The 21997-nt window shown below is 45.7% G+C and overlaps 2 protein-coding genes and 1 pseudogene across 4 annotated transcripts in view; all 3 read right to left on the bottom strand.

The window, feature by feature from the left end:
- The window catches only part of LOC308609817 (centrosomal protein of 78 kDa-like), a 405903-nt pseudogene that overhangs the window by 148785 nt on the left and 235121 nt on the right, over positions 1 to 21997 (bottom strand). The gene's annotated exons all lie outside the window — the stretch shown is intronic.
- Positions 1 to 21997, bottom strand: part of LOC308609797 (uncharacterized protein) — a 258883-nt gene that overhangs the window by 20448 nt on the left and 216438 nt on the right. The gene's annotated exons all lie outside the window — the stretch shown is intronic.
- Positions 1 to 21997, bottom strand: part of LOC308609811 (forkhead-associated domain-containing protein 1-like) — a gene marked incomplete at its 3' end in the record, with an annotated part of 143566 nt that overhangs the window by 67661 nt on the left and 53908 nt on the right. The window contains exons 6-12 of the mRNA XM_081259112.1: positions 13994 to 14102; positions 10200 to 10330; positions 7852 to 7941; positions 6720 to 6824; positions 2872 to 2973; positions 889 to 1018; positions 77 to 201 (exon numbers count right to left, since the gene is read on the bottom strand). Coding sequence (XP_081115238.1) covers positions 77 to 201; positions 889 to 1018; positions 2872 to 2973; positions 6720 to 6824; positions 7852 to 7941; positions 10200 to 10330; positions 13994 to 14102 — 792 coding nt within the window. The remainder of the gene's footprint in view (positions 1 to 76; positions 202 to 888; positions 1019 to 2871; positions 2974 to 6719; positions 6825 to 7851; positions 7942 to 10199; positions 10331 to 13993; positions 14103 to 21997) is intronic.

The raw sequence follows: 21997 nt of genomic DNA, 5'->3' as shown, positions 1-21997 counted from the left end.
CACACGGCTCGTGTCTGTCCTCATGCCCACCCTCCCCACGTGTCAGTCAATGCAGAGACAAAGTTTCTTTGGTTACCGTTCCGATCTCTACTCTTGAAAAAGTTGGCAAGTCAGGTTTTACATCCAATATTTTCCGAACATTTTTTTCCATCCCGAGGGTCTTTAAGTCTAGAAATGATCCATCCATGTGGTCCTTGTGATCTATAAAAGAAAAAGTTTACACTCAAAAGAAAGGCTCAGGAAGAAGTTACTGCATGTAAAAGTCACAGCTGCTATTTACTGGACCCTTACCACAGGCCAGTACTAATTAGCTCACCATCCTCCCTTGGCAGGTGAGGCATCGAGGCCCAGAGAGGTGACATGACTTGTCCAAGGCCACACAGCTCATATGAGGCTGCAGCCTCCCAGGGCGGGGGCACTGAGGGGGAACCTTCGGCCACAGGTGTGAGGATGGACTTGAACCCAGGCTTCTGTGTCCTGGCCCAGGGCTCCACCCAGCAGCAAGCTTGGCTTCTTGAAAGCCCTATTCCCTCTAAACAGGGTATTTATCCTGGGAAGTTCCCCAAGGTTGGTCCTTGCACAGCATCAGTCTATGAAAAAGTTTTCACTGGGCCACAGTGAAATAAGAAAAAGAGGGACAAGGTTCTGAGTTTTTCATGAAATCCTGTTTATTTAATATCAAGGCCTGCTCTTGACTCTGAGCTCATGCCTACCCATCTATTTTTTTTTCCTGCCCATCTTTTTTTATAACTCTGTTTTTTTAGTTATGAAATGATGGGGATAGAAGATGGTGGTCCTGGCAAATTGGTTAGTCCCTAAAGTGAACCCTCAAGTCTGGGGTCCACGGTTCTCAGCACAGAGGGGGTGACTAGGCAGGAGGAAACTTACTTGACAAGCAGGCCTTCTCAAGTTCTTTAATTCGTGCACGAAGCTCAGATAAAGCCTTTTTCTGACACTGAATGACTTCCTCATGTCGGGACGCTTTGCACTTGGCCCCTAGATCACTGAAGGACTGCTCCTGTGGCCAGAATGGTGAGGACAGCAGCTTTATCAGTGATCACAACCTCCCTCTCTTGTATTTGAAGAAACATGAACAAATCATGGATTAGCAGCAACCCTGTCACTTACTTAGTACCTTGGAAAATATCATTATAGGGCTTCAGCAGAGAAGGAATTAAAACATTTCATTTTGAATACAAAGTCACATCTAGGAAGATTTCCAACTTTCCTACCGACTTAGCATCACTGTAAATAAGAGATCCCCCCTGTGTTCCCTCCCCACGTTTTCTTTCTCTTGTTCTTCTAATGCTCTTCTAAGCTGGGGTTTCCACTTGTTGTCATTCTGGTCTCATCTCTGAACAATCACATCAGATTTGCTCCTGGAGGGGCTTTTTTTTTTTGCCGGCACCATGCGGCATGTGGGATATTAGTTCCCTGACCGGGGATCGAAACCGTGCCCCCTGCAGCGGAAGCACAGAGTCTTAACAACTGGACCGCCAGGGAAGTCCCTGGAGCCGCCTTTTTTTTTTTTTTTTTTTTTTGCGTTACTCGGGCCTCTCACTCTTGTGGCCTCTCCCGTTGCGGAGCACAGGCTCCGGACACGCAGGCTCAGTGGCCGTGGCTCACAGGCCCAGCCGCTCCGCGGCATGTGGGATCCTCCCGGACCGAGGCATGAACCGGTGTCCCCTGCATCGGCAGGCGGACTCTCAACCACTGCGCCACCAGGAAAGCCCCAGGTGGTTCTTATCGGCCAACTTGGGGAAAACCTTCTTCTATGACTTTGTGGCTGAAAATGTAGTCTGCAGAGCTGTGCTATCGGTACCAGCTGGGAGCTGTTCAGAAATGCAGAATCCCAGGCTCCCCCCACCCAAGACCTGCTGAGTCAGAATCTGCATTTCAACAACATCCGCATATGATCCGTGGACACCTTTGAGTTGAGAGGCGCCACTGTAAAGTATCCTGTAATTGGCTGGTTTCTGGAAAGGTAAGTAGCCGTTTTGGCCATGTGTTTCCCCTGATATGCATGAAGAGAAAGCAAAAGACTGAAATACTATTGGTTGGTCTTGCACACACTTAGACACAAACCAGGACCCGCAGTAACGACTGGGATTTGTATCAATAAAATCAGCTGCGGTATATAAACAAAGTATCATTTCTAGACATTTCAATAAGCTTGCCTCTTCAAGTTGATCTTCAAGTTGATCTCTGAGTTTTAGGATTCAAGCTTCATGTTAATTCCTCCTACATCATTCACCCTCTTTAATTAATTTAGCTCCCAACAAGGAGTTGCTGAGATTCCTCCATCTAAGTACGCACCCTCTGTTTCTCATAGGAAAGCCCATTTCATCAGTTTCCAGTAGTAAAGAGAAGGACGGGGACCACCTTACCGATTTCTCTTCCATTAGCCGCTTGACTCTAGCTTTCAGCTTCTCCTCTTGCTGTAGCCTTTCCTCGGTCAGCTTCTCCTTCTCTGCCAGATGCTGCCGAGTTTCCTGAGAACTGTTGATCTTCATCTGAAATGAGGGGAAGGGGAACTGCAGCTGATGGGGGACAGGACTAACGCAGGAGTCATTTCCACTACCTTTGGGGGCGGGACAAAGGTTCATGAAACTTTCTTCAAAACACAGAAAAACGATGCTTAGCATAGTAACTAATAGCTAAGTAGTAGAGCATCGTGGTTAAGAGCTCAGACTCTAGATCTAGATAGAATCTCAGCTTTAGTTCTTTCTAGACACTTCTTCGTATAGAAAATAAGCGGGTGAACTAAGGCAGGCCGTCTTCCTCCTCATTCATCCCTGCCGGCCACTTGGGTGTGGGATTCCGTGGAGAGCACAGGCCCGTGAAGGGGCTCTGCAGCACGCCTACCTGACCTACTGCCCTTTCCAAATTGGCTTTAATGAGGTTTTCTCTGTTCCTCATTTCTTGCAGTTGAAGCAATTTCCTTCTGGAATCCTCCCGAAGCTTCTCTTCAACCTGAAAGGATGATGAAACCGAGGGCTTGCTGCTAATGTGATCATCATGCCCTCTGGGGAAACTCTTCTTGGGGGGTGCTAGTGGCAGTGGGGGAGTCCCTGAGGGGTAGGGACAGCTGCAGCCCAGCAGCAGGGGTCACAGGCATGCACAGGGTGGAGGCAAACTCACAGGGAGTTGCCCCCTACGGGAAAGGGATGAGCTCTGCACCCGGGGCTCAACTATGTTCTACCGCACACTCCCATCCCAGCTCGGTCCCTAACAAGCCGTACGACACTCAGAAAGTTATTTCACTGCTCCGTGACTCAGTGCCCTCATCTGTCAAATGGGGATGATGATACTAGTATCACTGCATAGAGTTATTGTGGGGATTCAATGTTTGGCATAGTGCTTAAGGGCTCTGTGAGTGTGTTAAGTACTGTTGTAACCTATGAAAGGTGGACGGGAATGTCCGCCGTACAGTCTCTTTCTAATAACTCGTGATGGGTACTTGGAAATGTTATGATTGGGTTTATTATCATAACTGTTTGTCATTACCACTTTGAGCACACTCACTGGTGGTAACCTCTATGGAGGCTTGCTAAAGCAATGTCTATTAAGAATTGCAGCCTGCAAACGAAGGCATTTAAAGTGGAGAAGCTTGCCTACTTATCCCCCCTTGCTTGGGTAACAGTCAACGCACGGTAGGCTTGGGAGTGCTCCACGCTACCCTTGGCTGGCCAGTGTAGGCCTCGCAGCTGCTCAATTCTTGGATGCACCTGCTGAGCCCTGGGCCCTGGCACTAACAGGAAATGAGGCAAACTCTCGTAAATAAATGGAAAGTGTTTGTGCTGAAACAAATTCACAGGCTGTTTTTTTAGGGATCTGAAGAGGGGGATCACAGGGATCTAATAAAAGACCCAGAAAAGCCCTTAAGAGATTTCTTCTGAGTAGTGTGGTCCAGTGGAAGAGCCTCTACCCAGCTCCGTTACCTTGGAAAAGTCATCTAAACTCTCTGGGCCTTAGTTTTCTCCCAGGTCTAAACATGCTCTGACTTCTATGTCAGCAGCCTGTTTCATGTGCTGCAAAAGCCAAGTCCAGCCTTGGACTCTGCCCCTGTCTGTGTTCTGCATGAACAGCCCCCGTTCCCAGCCCCAAGCCTCAGAGTCACCTTCAGCGGCCGCCCTGCTCCCTCTCTCACACTCGGTCGTCTCACGCCTGTCCTCCAGTCCCTCTCACATGCAAGCTGGACTGTGACAACTGGCCTCCTTGCCTCAAGTTTAGTTTCTTCCAGTGCAATCTTAACGGTACTGTGAGAGTTACCCAGCTGTAAGGCAACTCTGTCCAACAGAACTTTCTGCAATGGTACAGGTACTCTGAGCGAGGCTGTGTTGTCTAATACGGCAGCCACCAGCCACATCTGGGGATCAAGCACTCGAAATGGGGCTGGTGTGATGGAGGAACTGAATAAATAATTTTATTTAATTTTCATTAATTTCAGTGTAAAGAGTAGCATGTGGCTGTTTGCTACGCCAGGGTAACTGAAGTCAGACGAACCTGGAGTCAGACAAAACCGACTGTGCCATTGGGCTAGTTACTTTACTAGTAACTAGTAGCCTTGACTTTCTCATCTGTAAAATGGAGAGGATGATTTCTAGATCACAGTGCTGTTGTGAAGATGAAGAGATGAAATGTTCAAGGGAACACCTAGTAAGTGAGAAATTGTAACTATCATTGTCACCCTGATTACTGTCCACGAAGGTCATTGCATCAGTCACTTGTTCAGAAGCCATAGTAGCTCCCCACTGCCTGTGTGGTACAGAGCCCAAGCTCCTGAACTAAGGCAAAACACCAAGCCAGGGATTCAAGAAGCAGCTACGAACTCTGAACGAGGTAAATAAAACTGAATCCACACCTAGATAAACCATAATAAAACTGCTGGAAATCAAGGGAAAAGACAATCTTAAAAGCAACCGGAGAAAAAGACAGATTATGCAAAGGTACAACAGTTAGGCTTACAGATGACTTCTAAATAGAAATAATAGGAGCCACAAGACAATAGTGACATATCTAATGTGCTGAAAGAAAAGAATTGCCATTGTAGAATTCAATACGCAGTCAAATGTGTTTTAAGAGTGAAGGTTAAATATACATCTCCAGGCAGACACACAGGCACATGTGAGAATTTGTCATCAGCAGAGCCACAATGAGGGAAAACATTAAAGGGTATTTTCAGACACAAGAAAAATGAACCCAGGTGGGTGATCAGAGATGCAGAAAAGACAAGCAACAGTAAGGGTAATGTGTGGATATGATACTGACTATAGAAAAACACTAATAATGTCTTGTGGGGTTTTAAGTATGAAGAGGAGTTTAGAAAATGACAGCAATGGCTTATAAATCTGGAGGGGGTAAGTGAAGTTAAGGTGTTTGAAACTCATTGCACTGTCAAGGAGAAGGGCATAATTATCAACTACTATTGCCTCTTGGTAAGTTAAGAATGCAGGGCTTCCCTGGTGGCGCAGTGGTTGAGAGTCCACCTGCCGATGCAGGGGACATGGGTTCGTGTTCCGGTCTGGGAGGATCCCACATTCCGCGGAGCAGCTTGGCCCATGAGCCATGGCCGCTGAGCCTGTGCGTCCGGAGCCTGTGCTCCACAACAGGAAAGGCCACAACAGTGAGAGGCCCGCGTACCGCAAAAAAAAAAAAAAAAAAAAAAAAAAAAAAAAAAAAGAATGCATATTGTAGTCTTCAGGATGACTACAAAGAGAATAGTAGAAGAGTGAAAAACTTAATTAATGTGTGATTTTGGTGAGTCAAGGATGAATGCTATTGTCTTACTATTACTAAAAGAATAGTAAAAAAGTGAAATATTTCCAAGCTAATAGAGGGGGAAAGTGGAATAAGAGAAAACCATCCACTCAGAAGGAGGCAAGAAAGGAGAGAAAGGAACATAACACAGATGGTACAACTGGTATTGAGGAAGAAGGTAGATTTAAACCCCAGTACATGAGTAATTACACAATATAAATGGACTAAAAGTCAAAGATTGTCAAACTGGATTTTGTAAAAATGATACGTTATTTAATGGCATATGTCTAAACCTTAAGACAAAAATTGACAGAGAACATATGAAAAAGATATGGTATGAAAACTCTAACCAACAGAAAGCCAGTGATGAAGCTAAATGACAAAGGAGACGTTAAGGGAGAAACACTACTAGAGATGAAAAGCGACATTTCATGATGATCTAAAGTTTTGCTCTACAGGAAGTATTAGGATTCTAAATTCATATGCACCTAGTAACACAGCCTCAAAATATATAAAGCAAAAATCGTTCATATTAAAAGAAGAAACACACAAATGACAAACATGTTGAGATTTTTAAAAACATTCTCAATGATGCAACAAAAAGACAAAAAAAATCAATATGAGAATTTAAGTTGGAACAACATCATTGGCAAACTTGATTTAACGGATCAATTCTTTCTTAGATAATTTCACAATTAAGATCTGAAGGCAGGCTAGGGTTGTGGTTACACACAGGAGCTTTGGAGTCAGGCAGACCTGGATTCAAGTTCTGCCACAACTACTTTATGCAAGTGAACTTGGATAACTTCCTTCACCTCTATGAGCCTCAGTTTTCCCGACTGTAAAGTGGGGTTAATACCAGTATAGACCGCATGGGGTCATTGTGAGGATGAACAGAGATGATGCAGGTGGAGTGCTTGTCCCAGAGTGGTTCCCAGGCTGACCTGTCCCTGCCATACCCTGTTCTTTTCCTGCAGCGTCATAGAGATCAGGCTCTGCTCCGTACTGCTCCTTTTCAGCTCCACCCTGAGCTTCCTCATTTCTTTTTCCATGTCATGGATTTGCTGAAAGAGTTCCAACAACAGGGAAGTCAACTTCACAACTCATTTCATCTGGTTCATTAAGGCAGAAACCTAGTCTGGGATTCGCTTCATTCCTTCCCTTGGGGGACAATTCCACATCTTTGAGGCAAAGTAGACTTTCTTTCAACGGATGCAATGAAAGGGCTGGGTGAGGGAAAATTTGAGTTTCTTTTGAAGATCAGCATGGATCCTGGATTAAACAGTATAAGATACCTATCCACTCATTAGAGTCTCTTTCCTTGGGGCACATTTTTGAGTTCAATCTAAATAAGGGCTGTTTGGAAGACACAATGGGCACAGTTTGGAAGAAAAGAACAATGACATTTTTCTTTTATCTCATTTGAGGCAGAGAAGTGTGCTCCTGACAGAGAGAAGAACACACGTCTTCTGCCCCCGTCGCAGGCACCGTCCTTCCCAACGGATGGAAAACGTATGCCTGGTGATGTGCACGAGGGTTCGGGCCAGTACAGGGGGTGAACATTTACATTTAGTGGTCATCTTTTCATTTTATAAATTTTTATGTTCACCTTCCATACAAGGCCAGTGATACATTTGCTTTTTATTTTGTTTTTATGAATTGTTGTAAAATTGAATGTATTTAAGCAAAAATACTTCAAGAAGAGTTGTGTTAATAACAGTGCTCAGGGCTGTGATAAAACTTGTGACAGTGGATCATGAAAGTCTGGGCATCACAAGTCCAGGGGTAGGGACCACGGTGAATTTCTAGCAGCATAGGGTGGCCACCTCCCATCCCTGTCCCCAGGGGAAACCTGATGAGGGGCCTTGAGCCAACTGCCCAGAAAATCTGGGGAGAGTGTGTTTTCCATGGTCTTTTCACCCATCTCTTTGAGGCTAGCAAATCAAAGAATTAGGAGACTACATTAACAGACAAACACCCAGAAAGCCCCAGAGCTTGTGCTAGCTAATGGGCCAAGGAACCCCTCCAAAACCCTCAAGGCCACAATCTAGGCTTTCAGTGGACACCTAGGGGTCAGGAGGTTCAACGCACGGTTTTGCAGAGTTTTAACTCTTTCTCTTGGGCTTCCCACTTCTCCTTCTGGGCATCTTCCTTCTGTAACTCTTCTTTCAGCACTGAGCACTGTGGAGAAAAAGGACAAGGCCACGGGGGCTTGGCTGGGGGTCCCAAGTACCTGTGTTCACGCCCAGGTGTGTTTCCTGCTGTATAACCCAATCACACCTCTGAATTCTGAGAGGCGAGACCATTTGTGTGATGGGAGCACGGGATCCTGCAGTCATTCCCAGTTCACCCCTCTCATGAGTTCTGAGGAATAGAGCGTCTAAATTCCTCTTCAAGAGCCAGCAAACTTCACTTCAGGGGAAATCCAGCTTTGTAGAGTCTGGGTACTTAGGGTGCAGGAATTGGGATGTTTTCACGCTGTGACCGGTGAGGGTGCAGGGGGCCGAGCCAGAGAGCTGGGGTCCATCTTAGGGCTTTTGTGCAGGTTGAGTCTCAAAGACACAACTTCCCCGACTGGTGTGGAGGGGTAAACGGAGCTGTCTTGCCCGAGGGTGGCTTGGCAACAGGCATTAAGTGCATAAGGATGGATGTGCCTTCTTCTGACCCAGCAATTCCCACTTTAGGAATGTACCTTAAGGACAATGACTGGAGAAATAAGTAAATCTGTAGTTTCAAGGATGCTCTTCACAGAATTGTCAGTAACCGTGGAATAAAAAAAAAAATGAGGAAACATCCCAAGTGTTGTTTAGAACAGCAGACCACTTTATAACACTGGGTACATCCAGGAGAAAGTATGTAGCATTTAAGACGAATGATAAGAGCGCTGATTTATTAGCACGGGAAAATAGTAAGTATTTAAAAATTTTAAAAAGGTGCATAGAATAAATTCACTATAAAATGATTGATTGATTTCTAGGCAATATATAGAAATAAGACTGGAAGAACATACATGAAAATATTAACACTGATTTCTCAAGGTAGCATTTCCTCTCCTCTCTTTTTATTTTTTCTTCTCAATGTCATCTACATATTTTTCTAAAATTAACACACATGGTGTATGTCATTAAAAAAAAAAGGCATCTCAAATGTTCACAAGAGCAGTACCCTTGGTGGTGACGAGCCCTTGTGCTACTGGCCAGCACAGTCTAGGGGAGAAGGGACCTCATTCCGAGGTCAACAAGGAAGGGGAAACGGGGACATAAATCATCCAAATGCACTTCAGGAGGTAGAAGAGCCAAGCAGTTGTTGTCTTTGCAGATTCCTTCTACTTAGCACCACCTCTGCATCCCCTTCCCGTCCCCAACACACACACACACACACACACACACACACACACACACACACACACACCACATTAAACAGCTATAGCACATGCCTGGGAAGACACTCTGCTTGGGAGATACGAATGCAGAGGGCTTGGCCAGGCAGCCGACCCAGGGCAGAGGCAGAAGAGCACAACTAAAACCAGCCTCCCACTTCTCAGAAAACGATTTTGTCATCCCCATTTCACAAATGGGGAAATGGAGGCCAAATAATTTACAATGAAAGAAAGCTCTGGGATTGGACCCTGGTCTGTCTGATCCCAAAGCTCGTGCAGTGCCTTTCACCAGCTCCAAACTGGATATGGTATTACGTACCAGGTATTACTTACTGTGCCTTTTCCTTGGAACCTCAAGATCTGTTCTCACCCCACCCCCATGCAGACCTAGCTATCGGGTAGCCTCTGGGAATCTCTGAGTTGCCACCTGAGATGAAAGCTTCGAGGTTTTACCTTGACTCACAGAAACAGGCACATCATACAAATACTGAGAAATCTTATCCTCTAGAGTCAGGATTCTAAAGTTAGCATTGAAGGCAAGATTTGCAAAGAGTCAGTTACATGGAAAAAGCTCTTTGCTTGCCTACCACGTTCATCTTCCATAGAGACATTCTACACACTAAAGTCTAAGGAAGAAATGAGAGTCTGCGTGTTTGCATCTGGATCTTCAGGTATTCTGCTTTGAAGACAATTATGAGAACCAGTGGTGCTGGGACCATGATGCAGCCGTTTGGTCATCCTTGCTCACAGAGAGATCGTATTCTGTTTAATGTTAAACTTTGTACTGGCAGTATATGCTCATAGGTGGGTTTGTTGCTGGGATTAAACAAACTCATTTATAATAGGGGTTAGAAAATGTTTGCTTGATTTGAAAATCTATTATGCTTATTCTGAGCCACATACATGCTGTCCTTTGAAAGGCTTCAGAGAAGTTGGCCACCTGCCCAGCAGCTACCCTCCCTGTGTCCTTGGGCACTGGCCTCATCTCACCACCGTGTGTCATGTGACTCCACTGTGTCTGCTTTTTGCAGCTACAATTTGCTGATGACCCGACACTCACTCTGGAGCTGAGGGCTTCGAGCTGGTGATCCTTTTCTTTGTTCTCACTTTTCAGTTGATTCACCTCCTGTTGTAGTTGTTGAACTTGACCATCCTTTACTAACACATCTCTTTGCAAAGATGACACCATCTCTGTAAAAGAACCAAACCAAACCAAAACAAAAGACTCATGGAGGTCAAAGAGGCAGGAAGGATTATTGGCAACACCGTGGCTGTCAGCCAATGTTTGGAAAAGACCTTCCAAGTCCTGGCCACCACCACTGCCTGCCTACAATTGGGGAGGCTTTTTCCAAGGGTCCCAGAGAAGGAATGGGAATGAGAGCGAAGTCCACGGAACAGGGTTTGAGGCTTCAGTGAGAATGAGGGGCAGTCAGCACCAGCGAGAGGAGAAGCCTTTGGGGGCCCCTTGTGGGCACAGGCCAGGCAAACCTGGGAGGAGAGGCCACACCATGGGCCTGGGGAACAAAGGCCCAGCACAGGGAAGGTCCAGGAATTCTTCTCCAGAGGCCAGGTGACGGGCGTGTGGCAGAGGGCACTGCTGGACACTATTGATGGGGTGGTTGGTTTCACAGTCCTCTGAGTTTGGACCCCTCTCTACCACTTATTAGCTTGGTGGTCTTGGACAAGTTATTTCACCTCCCACTGTCTGTCCCACACAGAGTTATTGTAAGGGTCAAATGATGCGGTATGTCCCAAGAACACAAAGTGGCTAAATTATGTTTGTTACAGGGCGCCTATTATTTTTCTCGGCAGCCAGCTTCCAAAATGGCCCCAGTGATCCCTACCACCTAGAATTCATGCCCTGTGTAGCCCCTCCCACCCTGAATAGGGATGCCATGGGTAACCAATATGATACTGTGGAAATGACGGACTGTTTCCTCCCAGGCTGTGTCATAAAAGACACTGTGGGCTCCTCTTTGCTCTCTCTCGAATCACTCACTCCAGGGGAATCCAACTGCTGTGTCGTGAGGACACTCAAGCAGCCCTAGAGAGAAGCATGTGGGCTGAGGGACTAAGGCCTCCAGCCAATAGCCACATGAGCAGCCATTCGGAAGGGGGATCCTCTGGCTCCCCCCAAGGCTTTAGATGACATGACTGATGCCCCAGCCGACATCTTGACTGCAACTCGTGAGAACTAAGTCACCCCCCGCTCAAATTCCTGAACTACAGATACTGGGTGAGATAATAAATATTGGTTGGGGTTTTATCCATTACATTTTGGGGTAACTTGTTATGCAGCAATAGATAACTACTCCATTACTGTAGTATTATTTTTTTTAACATCTTTATTGGAGTATAATTGCTTTTCAATGGTGTGTTAGTTTCTGCTTTATAACCAAGTGCATCAGTTATGCATATACATATCTCCCCATATCTCTTCCCTCTTGCATTGTAGTATCACTTTGAATAAAAGTGGCAAGAAGGGTGCATAAATGCAGTGGTATTGGGTTATCTCCTACGGTTCTTTTCTTGAAAGAACATCAGGCCCAGTTTTAGTGGTAGGTATCAATCAAGAATGTCTATGAAATAAAGCACAAAATGCTCCAGAATTTCAGTTTAAAAATGAGCTTTGCCTCCAGGACACAGTTCAGTTACTTAGAAATTCCTCTGGGGCTTGCCACACTTTGAGTGGGTCCAGCCCATCTCAAGCGTTATCACAACCCAGGTCTGTCCGACTCCGTGATCGGAGAAGGTGGGATCTGAGACAGGCTCGATGCTTGGATGAGGTTTCACTGGCTGACATATGGGAGGAAGGTGAGGACCAGCGAGTTCATCCTTCCATTCCTGGTGCCCAGAACAGCACCTAGCCTGGGGGAGGTGCTCAGAAAATATCTGAGGACATCCCAAGTGAGGGAGGAGCATAAGCAGAGACCTGGGGGCAGCAGGGGGTGGGTGTGGGTGTGATTAAGTTGCAGAGTGAGGCAGAAGAAAAGCACAGATTCATACAGAGATGGGGATTCACGTGCGACTCAATGCTATGCCTGGCTTCTACAGCTGTGGGCATGTTTCCTGTTACGCGCCGGCTGCTTTCAGACTGATGTGCCCCTCCGAGGCTCACTGCCTCCGCCCTGTCACCTGCTTCTCTCCCTCCCCTCCTCTGTGAGCGGTGCCATCCTCTTCAGGTCTCTAGACATGTCAGTTTCTGCTTAAAAAACTCCACTGGATTCCCAACACCCTTGCAATAAAAACCCAGACCCCCCAACCCTGCCCAGCCCCACAATCCCCTGTTCACTCCACGCAGACTCGCTTGCCCTTGGATTGTCCTTGCCCACCTGAAACAGGTCCTCTCTAAAAGAAGGACATAGCCGTGGAGGATACAACATAAACTGGTTAGAATCGGCTAGGTCCAAGGGGGCGTAAGATTCGACTTCCTGGGGAACTGGAGCCTCATTACAGGCTTATTGTAATACATGAGCAAAATGACACACGCACCAGCACCAGGACTGTTCCGAGGCTGACCATAAATGTCAAAAAGTGGGTGGTGGGGCTTCCCTGGTGGCGCGGTGGTTGAGAGTCCGCCTGCCGATGCAGGGGACACGGGTTCGTGCCCCGGTCCGGGAAGATCCCACATGCCACGGAGCAGCTGGGCCCGTGAGCCATGGCCACTGAGCCTGCGCGTCCAGAGCCTGTGCTCCGCAACGGGAGAGGCCACAACAGCGAGAGGCCCGCGTACAGAAAAAAAAAAAAAAAAAAAAGTGGGTGTTGGCCCAATTCCTGGAAATCCCTGCCCCTTCCCCAAAATATTAGAGTTGTCCCAATCCTCCCACTCATTAGCCTATAAAATTACCCAGCCCATAAAAACTAACCGCCCCATATTTGGGGGTCTCTAGCCTTCTGAGATGGCCCACACTCTGTCTGTGGAGTGTGTTTCTCTCTAAAGAAATCCACTTCTTACTTTGTCTCTCACTGGATTCTTTCTGCGATGAGACATAAAGAACCTGAGCTTTATTAAGTCCCGAGGCCAGATGAGTGATCTCGATTAAAAGATAGTGGGTTCTGACTGGGTTTGAGTCCCGGCCCACGGGTTCAAGTCCCACCTGAGTTCCATGGTTGCACACCCACTAAGCTGGTCCCCCTTGGTCTCCTCCCTTGAAGCGCTGGCCACCACGACACACAGTTTATTTTCTCCACAGCACCACTGCTCTCTGAAGTGGGCTTGTTTATTCATCCGTTTACTTTTATTGTCTGTCACCCCCTCCCAAATCTGTGAGTACAGGAATCTGACTGTCTTGCTTGGCTCTCCCTCCCCAGAGCCTGGAACGGGGCCTGACACCTAGTAGGAGCTCAAGAAACATGTGGAGCAATGAAGGAATCCAGGGAATCAAAGCTCAGCCACAGCTGTGTGTTGGCTGCCCCTCTCCCAACCCAAGCCCTTTATCAGGGAACAACCTCTGATCAAATTAGAAAATGGTTTCCCTTGGGCCCAAGTGCACTCGGCTGAAATGGGTGAGACCATGGGTGCCTTAAAGGAGTGACCCCATTTTGTCCACGCTCTAGTTTGCACTCAGGCTGCTTTGTGGAACCACCCAAGCCACAAGGCGACCTGTGTTCTCCCTGGTGGGGCCAGTGCTCAGGAGACCTTGTAGCCAAGAGATACCATTCTCTCAAATATTTACCAGGCCCTGCCCTCGGAACTGGGTGGCAAGAAACCTCCACTGAGGGAGAACTCTAATGCACCGACACGGGCGATCCCTGAGGCTGCACCCAGGTCACGGGCACAGGTGTGCTGGTTGACTGGTGATGTCTGCAGGGGGAGGGCAGAAGCTCTGGGGCCTGAATGCAGAAGGGCCTCACCTGACGTGATGGCGGCCTCCCTCCTTAAGTTCTCGGCCTCGTGCTTCAGGGAGGTGATTTCCAGGGTCTGGCTCAGCACCTGGTTGTAGCCTTGCTGTAGGGCACTGATCTGTGGAAGGAGGCAACACACAGTCAGAGGGGGCCAGCCAGGCCTGCAGGACACGCCGGTACTTCTCCAACGTTGGGCAAAGAGTCGGGTTGATCTTGGATCGGGGTGTTGGGGAAACCAAGGTTTTCAGTTGTCACTAGTGGAAGGGGCAGGAGGGGCCTGTTCCTTCAGTGACCACCATGTCATCAGTCCTCAAGACACGAACCTTATCTTTGTGGCCACCCAGGGGCTCCGGTGCTGCTGTCTTCCTATGACCTGTGGGTTTTCAGCCATAAATAGACCAGCTGTTGGTTCCAGATCATCCAGCACTGACTGGATGCACAGCAAAGTTCAAGAGCCGGGAGCAGGTTATGAAATGAATTCCCTCTAATGAGAATTAGAGGGTAGTTTATACCTCACAGAACACTCCAGAGTTTACAGAGCCCGTTCACACATGCTACACTGATACTCGTCACAGCGTTGCTGAAGGCTGACGTTCCCATTAATGTGCCCATTTTGCAAGGGAGCCAGGTTGAGACTCAGAGAGGCGAGGCCCCCTGCTCGGGATCACGCGGCTGGTCAGACGTGGAGTCTGATTCAAACCCAGTCTTTAGTTGCCTGGTTCCTCCTTCCCAGGTGGCTCTAGGATTGAGCGTGAGAAGTTGGAGGCTGTAAAGCATGGCATGGACTCGGGAGCCGGACTGTGGCCTTCAAGTCCTGCCTCTGCCAGTTAACGGGCTTTGTGAACACAAGGAGGACACCATATTCTGTTTCCTTTTGTTCAGTCTGCACGCGGGGTGATGGTAGTCCCAACCTGATAGGATTGTTAGAAGTATTTTAATAAGTTAACATGTGTACAAGTGCTCAGATCATGCCTGGCACACGGCACAGGGGGATGAGCTATGACGGTCCTCTCCTCTGACTACCCACGGGGTGTTTTTTTTCTTTTCTTTTGGGTTTATTTTGGGTTTTTTTTGCGGTACGCGGGCCTCTCACTGTTGTGGCCTCTCCCATTGCGGAGCACTGGCTCCAGTCACGCAGGCTTAGCGACCATGGCTCAGGGGCCCAGCCACTCCGCAGCATGTGGTATCTTTCCGGACCGGGGCACGAACCCGTGTCCCCTGCATCGGCCGGTGGACTCTCAACCACTGCGCCACCAGGGAAGCCCTCACGGTGTGTTTTAGCTTCAACTTCCCTCGTCCGTCTCTGGAGAATGTAGTTGGTAATCTTTATGTGTGCATTTGTAAGCCTTGCCAGGCTCACTTAAACGCCAGTGTGGTTGTTATTAAGAGGAAATACAGGGGCTTCCCTGGTGACGAGGTGGGTGACAGTCCGCCTGCCGATGCAGGTGACGCGGGTTCGTGACCCAGTCCGGGAAGATCCCACATGCCGCGGTGCGGCTGGGTCTGTGGGCCATGGCCGCCGAGCCTGCGCATCCGGAGCCTGTGCTCCGCAATGGGAGGGGCCACAACAGTGAGAGGCATGTGTACCACAAAAAAAAATAATAAAAAAAAATAAAGGAAATACAGGAATCGTGGGTGGGAGCACCACAGGCCGGCTCTATCTATGGCTGCTGTGAGCACCCTCTAAGTCCATGGCTCAGAGCCCCCTCAAGGGCGGGCCCCCCTCTAGGGGTCTAGGTCTACACGTGGGGTGTGGAAGGCTCTCCATCAAATGCAACGTTGGTAAGGGCCCGAAAGTAGCTGCCAGGCCTCGGCCTCCACAGAGCAGGTACCCGAGAGGCCGGGAAAGAGAGCTGGGCCCAGAACCCCCTCCCTCTCGGTTTGATGTGGCCAGACTGCTTGTTCTGAGTGGCCCGGACATTCCCACCTCAAGGTGCACTGTGGGCCTTTGCCCTGTGATTTTTCAGATGTCAGGCCTCAGTACTCCCACAGGGACACGTTTATTGGGGCATACATGTCAAGCAATCCATAGACAGGACAAGAGCTAGCTTGTTTTTTTTTTTTTTTTTTTTCGCTGTACGCGGGCTTCTCACTGTTGTGGCCTCTTCCGTTGTGGAGCACACGCTCCGGAAGTGCAGGCTCAGTGGCCATGGCCCACGGGCCCAGCCGCTCCGCAGCATGTGGGATCTTCCCAGACCGGGGCACGAACCTGCGTCCCCTGCATCGGCAGGCGGACTGTCAACCACTGCACCACCAGGGAAGCCCCACTAGCTTGTTTTGATAGATCAAAATGGAAGTGACAAGGAGAAGGATGCAATTTCTTTTCTTTTTTTAAAAATAAATTTTATTTATTTATTTATTTTTGGTGTGTTAGGTCTTTGTTGCGGTGCATAGGCTTATTGTGGCGCCTTCTCTTGTTGCAGAGCCTGGGCTCTAAGCACACGGGCTTCAGTAGTTGTGGCAAGAGCGCTCAGTAGTTGTGGCGCACAGGCTTACATGCTCCACGGTATGTGGGATCTTCCCGGACCAGGGCTCGATCCCGTGTCCCCTGCACTGGCAGGCGGATCCCTAACCACTGTGCCACCAGCCAAGTCCTGGGTGCAATTTCTTTGTTCTCCTAAGGTAAGGTTGCCAGATTTAGGGGAGGAAAAAAGGATGTTCACTTAAAATAGGATTTCAGATAATGAATAATATTTTAGTGCAAGTGTGTCCCATGCAATATTTGGGACACACACTAAAACGAAATTCTAAAATTCAAATTTAACTGGGTGTCCTTACTTTATCTGGCAACCCCACCCGAAGAGAGTTCCTAAACTTCAGTTATTCATATACCACTTTCACCATTTTTCCCATGTCTCTTGGCTAGCCCCACTATAATTTCTTAGCATTTTTCGTAGAAGCAGCTCCCTTTTTAAACTTAAAAACGTGCATTAAATTAAAAATAACTGTTATAAGAATAAATAGAGACTCAGTGTCTTAAATAAAAATAATCCCTCCAAAAGAAGAAATACAGGAATTTCCCTGTTTATCATCAGACCAGGTTGCGGGCATCACTCTAAAAAAAAAAAAAAAAAAAAAAGATTGGGGGGAGGTGGTGGGCATGCCCAGTTAATGGAGTTCGGGCGTGCTGATATGGCCACCAGATGGCGCTCAGAGCCTTTGGTCTTGGTTTGTGTCCTTGGAAATCTTGTCATTATTACTCTGGTAGAGTTAACAGATACGTCAAGGTCTCACAAGTTTTCTGACTCGTTTCATACACCATCATGGTTCAGAGTCTAGGACATTTGGGGCAGTTACACTTACTTTTTCCCTGGGGCACATGAGACATTATTGGGGGGAGGTCTATGCTGGAAGTTGCGGGGACACAGGCCACTCTGACCCCCACTCTCCCCAAGGCTATACTTTTGCATGTTTGTGCTTTGGAAACTTTGAGTAAAAAAATTCTTTCACATCTTACTTTTCTCTGTTGGGGGGAACTACAACTTTTCCATAAAAGGTCCTTGGAACACTGAAAGTGTTTGTAAGCTCTTCTCAGCTTAATGCTTTTATTTGCATGATACCAGAGATAGAACACACAGAGACAAACTTCCAGAAGGGAAAACGTATGTTCCCCTCTAAGACTCCAGTGGTTTTGACAGATTGAAAATATTTCAATCTGAGTGTCAGAGTTTTAGGATTTTGGATTGCTGGAAAACTCCAAAGAATCTTCAAACCTCTTTGATACTTTTACTATCAAAGTAAATATCCATATTGTTTGTAATGGCATAAATTCCAAGATGTTTAATGTCTGTTAAGCTGTGTAATAAAATGGGCACTGAATCATAAGAAAGTTAAGAGTGCTAGGAGGAGTGATTGTTTCAGGATGATAATTTGGCTTCTAATTACCACAGGCGTATAAGAGCACATGGAGGTAAGAATTTTCTAGTGATACTGTAGCAGATCGAAGATCTCTGAGAGCAAATCATTATGCACACACCTTCGGGGACCAGGGAAAACACATAAAGTAATCAGAACCATAAATCAACCTGCCATGTGGCTTACACTTCTGGTGGAATGCTCTGCAGGCAGTAGAATACTTAAGAAACTAAAATGTCAGTGGATGAAACTCGATTTGAGTTCAAACCGATGGAGCCTCTGGTTCATATATGCCTTGCTATAAAATATTCTTCTTCAGTTATAAGTGAAGCTCCAGGGGTAGGGGAGGCAACAGCACGATGCATCAGTGTAATTATTTCTAGATAATTTCTTTGTAAAAAAACATTTTTCCCCCAGATATCGGCAGCCACTTTAAATAATACTCAAATTGGGACCGGCTGATATTCAAAGATATGTGGAAATTATATAATATTCTATGTCAAATATATTTCAATTATTTAAAAAAAGGTATGTGGGGAATTGCCTGGCAGTCCAGTGGTTAGGACTCTGTGCTTCCACTGCTGGAGGCCTGGGTTTGATCTCTGGTCAGGGAACTAAGATCCTGCAAGCCGCGTGGTACGGCCAAAAAAAAAAAAAGGTATGTGGGAATAATTCAGCCTCATCCATGTACCTGAAAAAGACATGTCACTTTCTCAGGAAAGCTCTGAAATGGGAGAATAACTGAAAGGAATATTTCAGCAAAATTGGGTTCAGTTCAAGAAAAAGATGCTCATTAATGTGTCAGCTACATGTCAAGGTAGCTGTTTGCACTAATAATCCCTACAGGACCTGTTACTTTCATTGTTTTTTCAAAACCAGGTTTGAAGGAGAGTCATTAGTTCCTTTAAATATTAGAGCATGTATTTGTTGACTTGTTTATTCTGTCTCCCTCACTAGAGCATAACAGGGGGAAGGATCATGTCTGTCTTGTTCTCTGCTGAATTCTCAGAGCCTGGAAGAGGGCATGGCACGGGATAGGCCCCCCAAAATATTTCTTTGGATTAATGGACGGATGGATGGATGGATGAATAAAGAACAAACAAACAGACACGGTCCTAACAGAGTTCTAGAAGGTTACTGGGCCCAACCTTTGCCTTCATGGAGCTTACAGTTTCCTGCTAGAATCTCCTAGGTTCACCATACACAATCTGTGTCCTTTCTAGAGCACCATTTCTAGGATTGAAACTGTGTACCTAGAATCGGTTACAGAGGGAAAGACAGTAAACAGAGAACAAGAGAACAAAGGCCCCCAAGCATTGACTATGGTTTTTTTTTCCTCTCTCCTTTTTTAAAATGTTTATTTATTTATTTATATTTTTCTTATTAGTCACCCATTTTATACACATCAGTGTATACATGTAAATCCCAATCTCTCAATTCATCATACCACCACCCCCACCCCCTGCCGCTTTCCCCCCTTGGTGTCCATACGTTTGTTCTCTACATGTGTGTCTCAATTTCTGCTCTGCAAACTGGTTCATCTTTACCATTTTTCTAGGTTCCACATATATGCGTTAATATATGATATTTGTTCTTCTCTTTCTGACTTACTTCACTCTGTATGGCAGTCTCTAGATGCATCCACGTCTCTACAAATGACCCAATTTTGTTCCTTTTCATGGCTGAGTAATATTCCATTGTATATATGTACCACTTCCTCTTTAACCATTCGTCCGTCGATGGGCATTTAGGTTGCTTCCATGATCTGGCTATTGTAAATAGTACTGCAATGAACATTGGGGTGCATGTGGCTTTTTGAATTATGGTTTTCTCTGGGTATATGCCCAGTAGTGGGATTGCTGGGTCCTATGGTAATTCTATTTTTAGTTTTTTAAGGAACCTCCATACTGTTCTCCATAGTGGCTGTATCAATTTATATTCCCACCAACAGTGCAAGAGGGTCCCCTTTTCTCCACACCTTCTCCAGCATTTGTTGTTTGTAGATTTTCTGATGATGCCCATTCTAACTGGTGTGAGGTGATACCTCATTGCAGTTTTGATTTGCATTTCTCTAATAATTAATGATGTTGAGCAGCTTTTCATGTGCTTCTTGGCCAGCGGTATATCTTCTTTGGAGAAACGTCTATTTTGGTATTCTGCACATTTTTGGATTGGGTTGTTTGTTTTTTTAATATTGAGCTGCATGAGCTCTTTATATATTTTGGATATTAATCATTTGTCAGTTGCTTCCTTTGCAAATATTTTCCCCCAGTCTGAGGGTTGTCTTTTCATCCTGTTTATGGTTTCCTTTGCTGTGCAAAAGCTTTGAAGTTTCATTAAGTCCCATTTGTTTATTTTTGTATTTATTTCCATTACTCTAGGAAGTGGATCAAAAAATATCTTGCTGTGATTTATGTCAAAGAGTGTTCTTCCTATGTTTTCCTCTAAGAATTTTAGAGTGTCTGGTCTTACATTTAGGTCCCTAATCCATTTTGAGTTTATTTTTGTGTATGGCATTAGGGAGTGTTCTAATTTCATTCTTTTACATGTAGCTGTCCAGTTTTCCCATCACCACTTATTGAAGAGACTCTCTTTTCTCCACGGTATATCCTTGCCTCCTTTGTCATAGATTAGTTGACCATAGCTGTGTGGGTTTATCTCTGGGCTTTCTATTCTGTTCCATTGACCTATATTTCTGTTTTTGTGCCAGTACCATATTGTCTTGATTACTGTGGCTTTGTAGTATAGGCTGAAGTTAGGGAGTCTGATTCCTCCAGCTCCGTTTTTTTCCCTCAAGACTGCTTTGGCTATTCGGGGTCTTTTGTGTCTCCACACAAATTTTAAGCTTTTTTGTTCTAGTTCTCTAAAAAATGCCATTGGTAATTTGATAGGGATTGCATTGAATCTGTAGATTGCTTTGGGTAGTAGAGTCATTTTCACAATATTGATGCTTCCAATCCAAGAACATGGTATATCTCTCCATCTGTTGCTATCATCTTTAATTGCTTTCATCAGTGTCTTACAGTGTTCTGCATACAGGTCTTTGTCTCCCTAGGTAGGTTTATTCCTAGGTATTGTATTTTTTGGTTGCAGTGGTACATGAGAGTGTTTCCTTAATTTCTCTTTCAGATTTTTCATCATTAGTGTATAGGAATGCAAGAGATTTCTGTGCATTCATTTTGTGTCCTGCAACTTTACCAAGTTCATTGATTAGCTCTAGTAGATTTCTGGTGGCATCTTTAGGATTCTCTCTGTAGAGTATCCTGTCATCTGCAAACAGTGACAGTTTTACTTCTTCTTTTTCAATTTGGATTCCTTTTATTGCTTTTTCTTCACTGATTGCTGTGGCTAGGACTTCCAAAACTATGTTGAAGAATAGTAGTGAGAGTGGACATCCTTGTCTTGTTCCTGATCTTAGAGGAAATGCTTTCAGTTTTTCACCATTGAGAATGATGTTTGCTGTGGCTTTGTCATATATGGCCTTTACTATGGTGAAGTAGGTTCCCTCTATGCCCACTTTCTGGAGAGTTTTTATCATAAATCAGAGTTGAATTTTGTCAAAAGCTTTTTCTGCATCCATTGAGATGATCATATGGTTTTTCTTTTTCAATTTGTTAATATGGTGTATCACATTGATTGATTTGCATATATTGAAGAATCCTTGCCTCTTTGGGATAAATCCCACTTGATCATGATGTATGATCCTTTTAATGTGTTGTTGGATTCTGTTTGCTAGTATTTTGTTGAGGATTTTTGCATCTATATTCATCAGTGATATTGGTCTGTAATTTTCTGTTTTTGTAGTATCTTTGTCTGGTTTTGGTATCAGGGTGATGGTGGCCTCAGAGAATGAGTTTGGGAGTGTTCCTTCCTCTGCAATTTTTTGGAAGAGTTTGAGAAAGATGGGTGTTAGCTCGTCTCTAAATGTTTGATAGCATTCACCTGTGAAGCCTTCTGGTCCTGGACTTCTGTTTGTTGGAAGATTTTTAATCACAGTTTCAATTTCATTACTTGTGATTGGTCTGTTCATATTTTCTATTTCTTCCTGGTTCAGACTTGAAAGGTTATAACTTTCTAAGAATTTGTTCATGTCTTCCAGGTTGTCCATTTTATTGGCATAGAGTTGCTTGTAGTTGTCTCTTAGGATGCTTTGTATTT

This window comes from Mesoplodon bidens (genome assembly GCF_964165515.1).
Source record: "Mesoplodon bidens genome assembly, contig: HAP1_SCAFFOLD_103, whole genome shotgun sequence".
NCBI classification, from domain to species: Eukaryota; Metazoa; Chordata; class Mammalia; order Artiodactyla; family Ziphiidae; genus Mesoplodon; species Mesoplodon bidens.
Note: the sequence above shows the minus strand (reverse complement) of the source record. Positions and strands in the feature narration are given on the sequence as shown.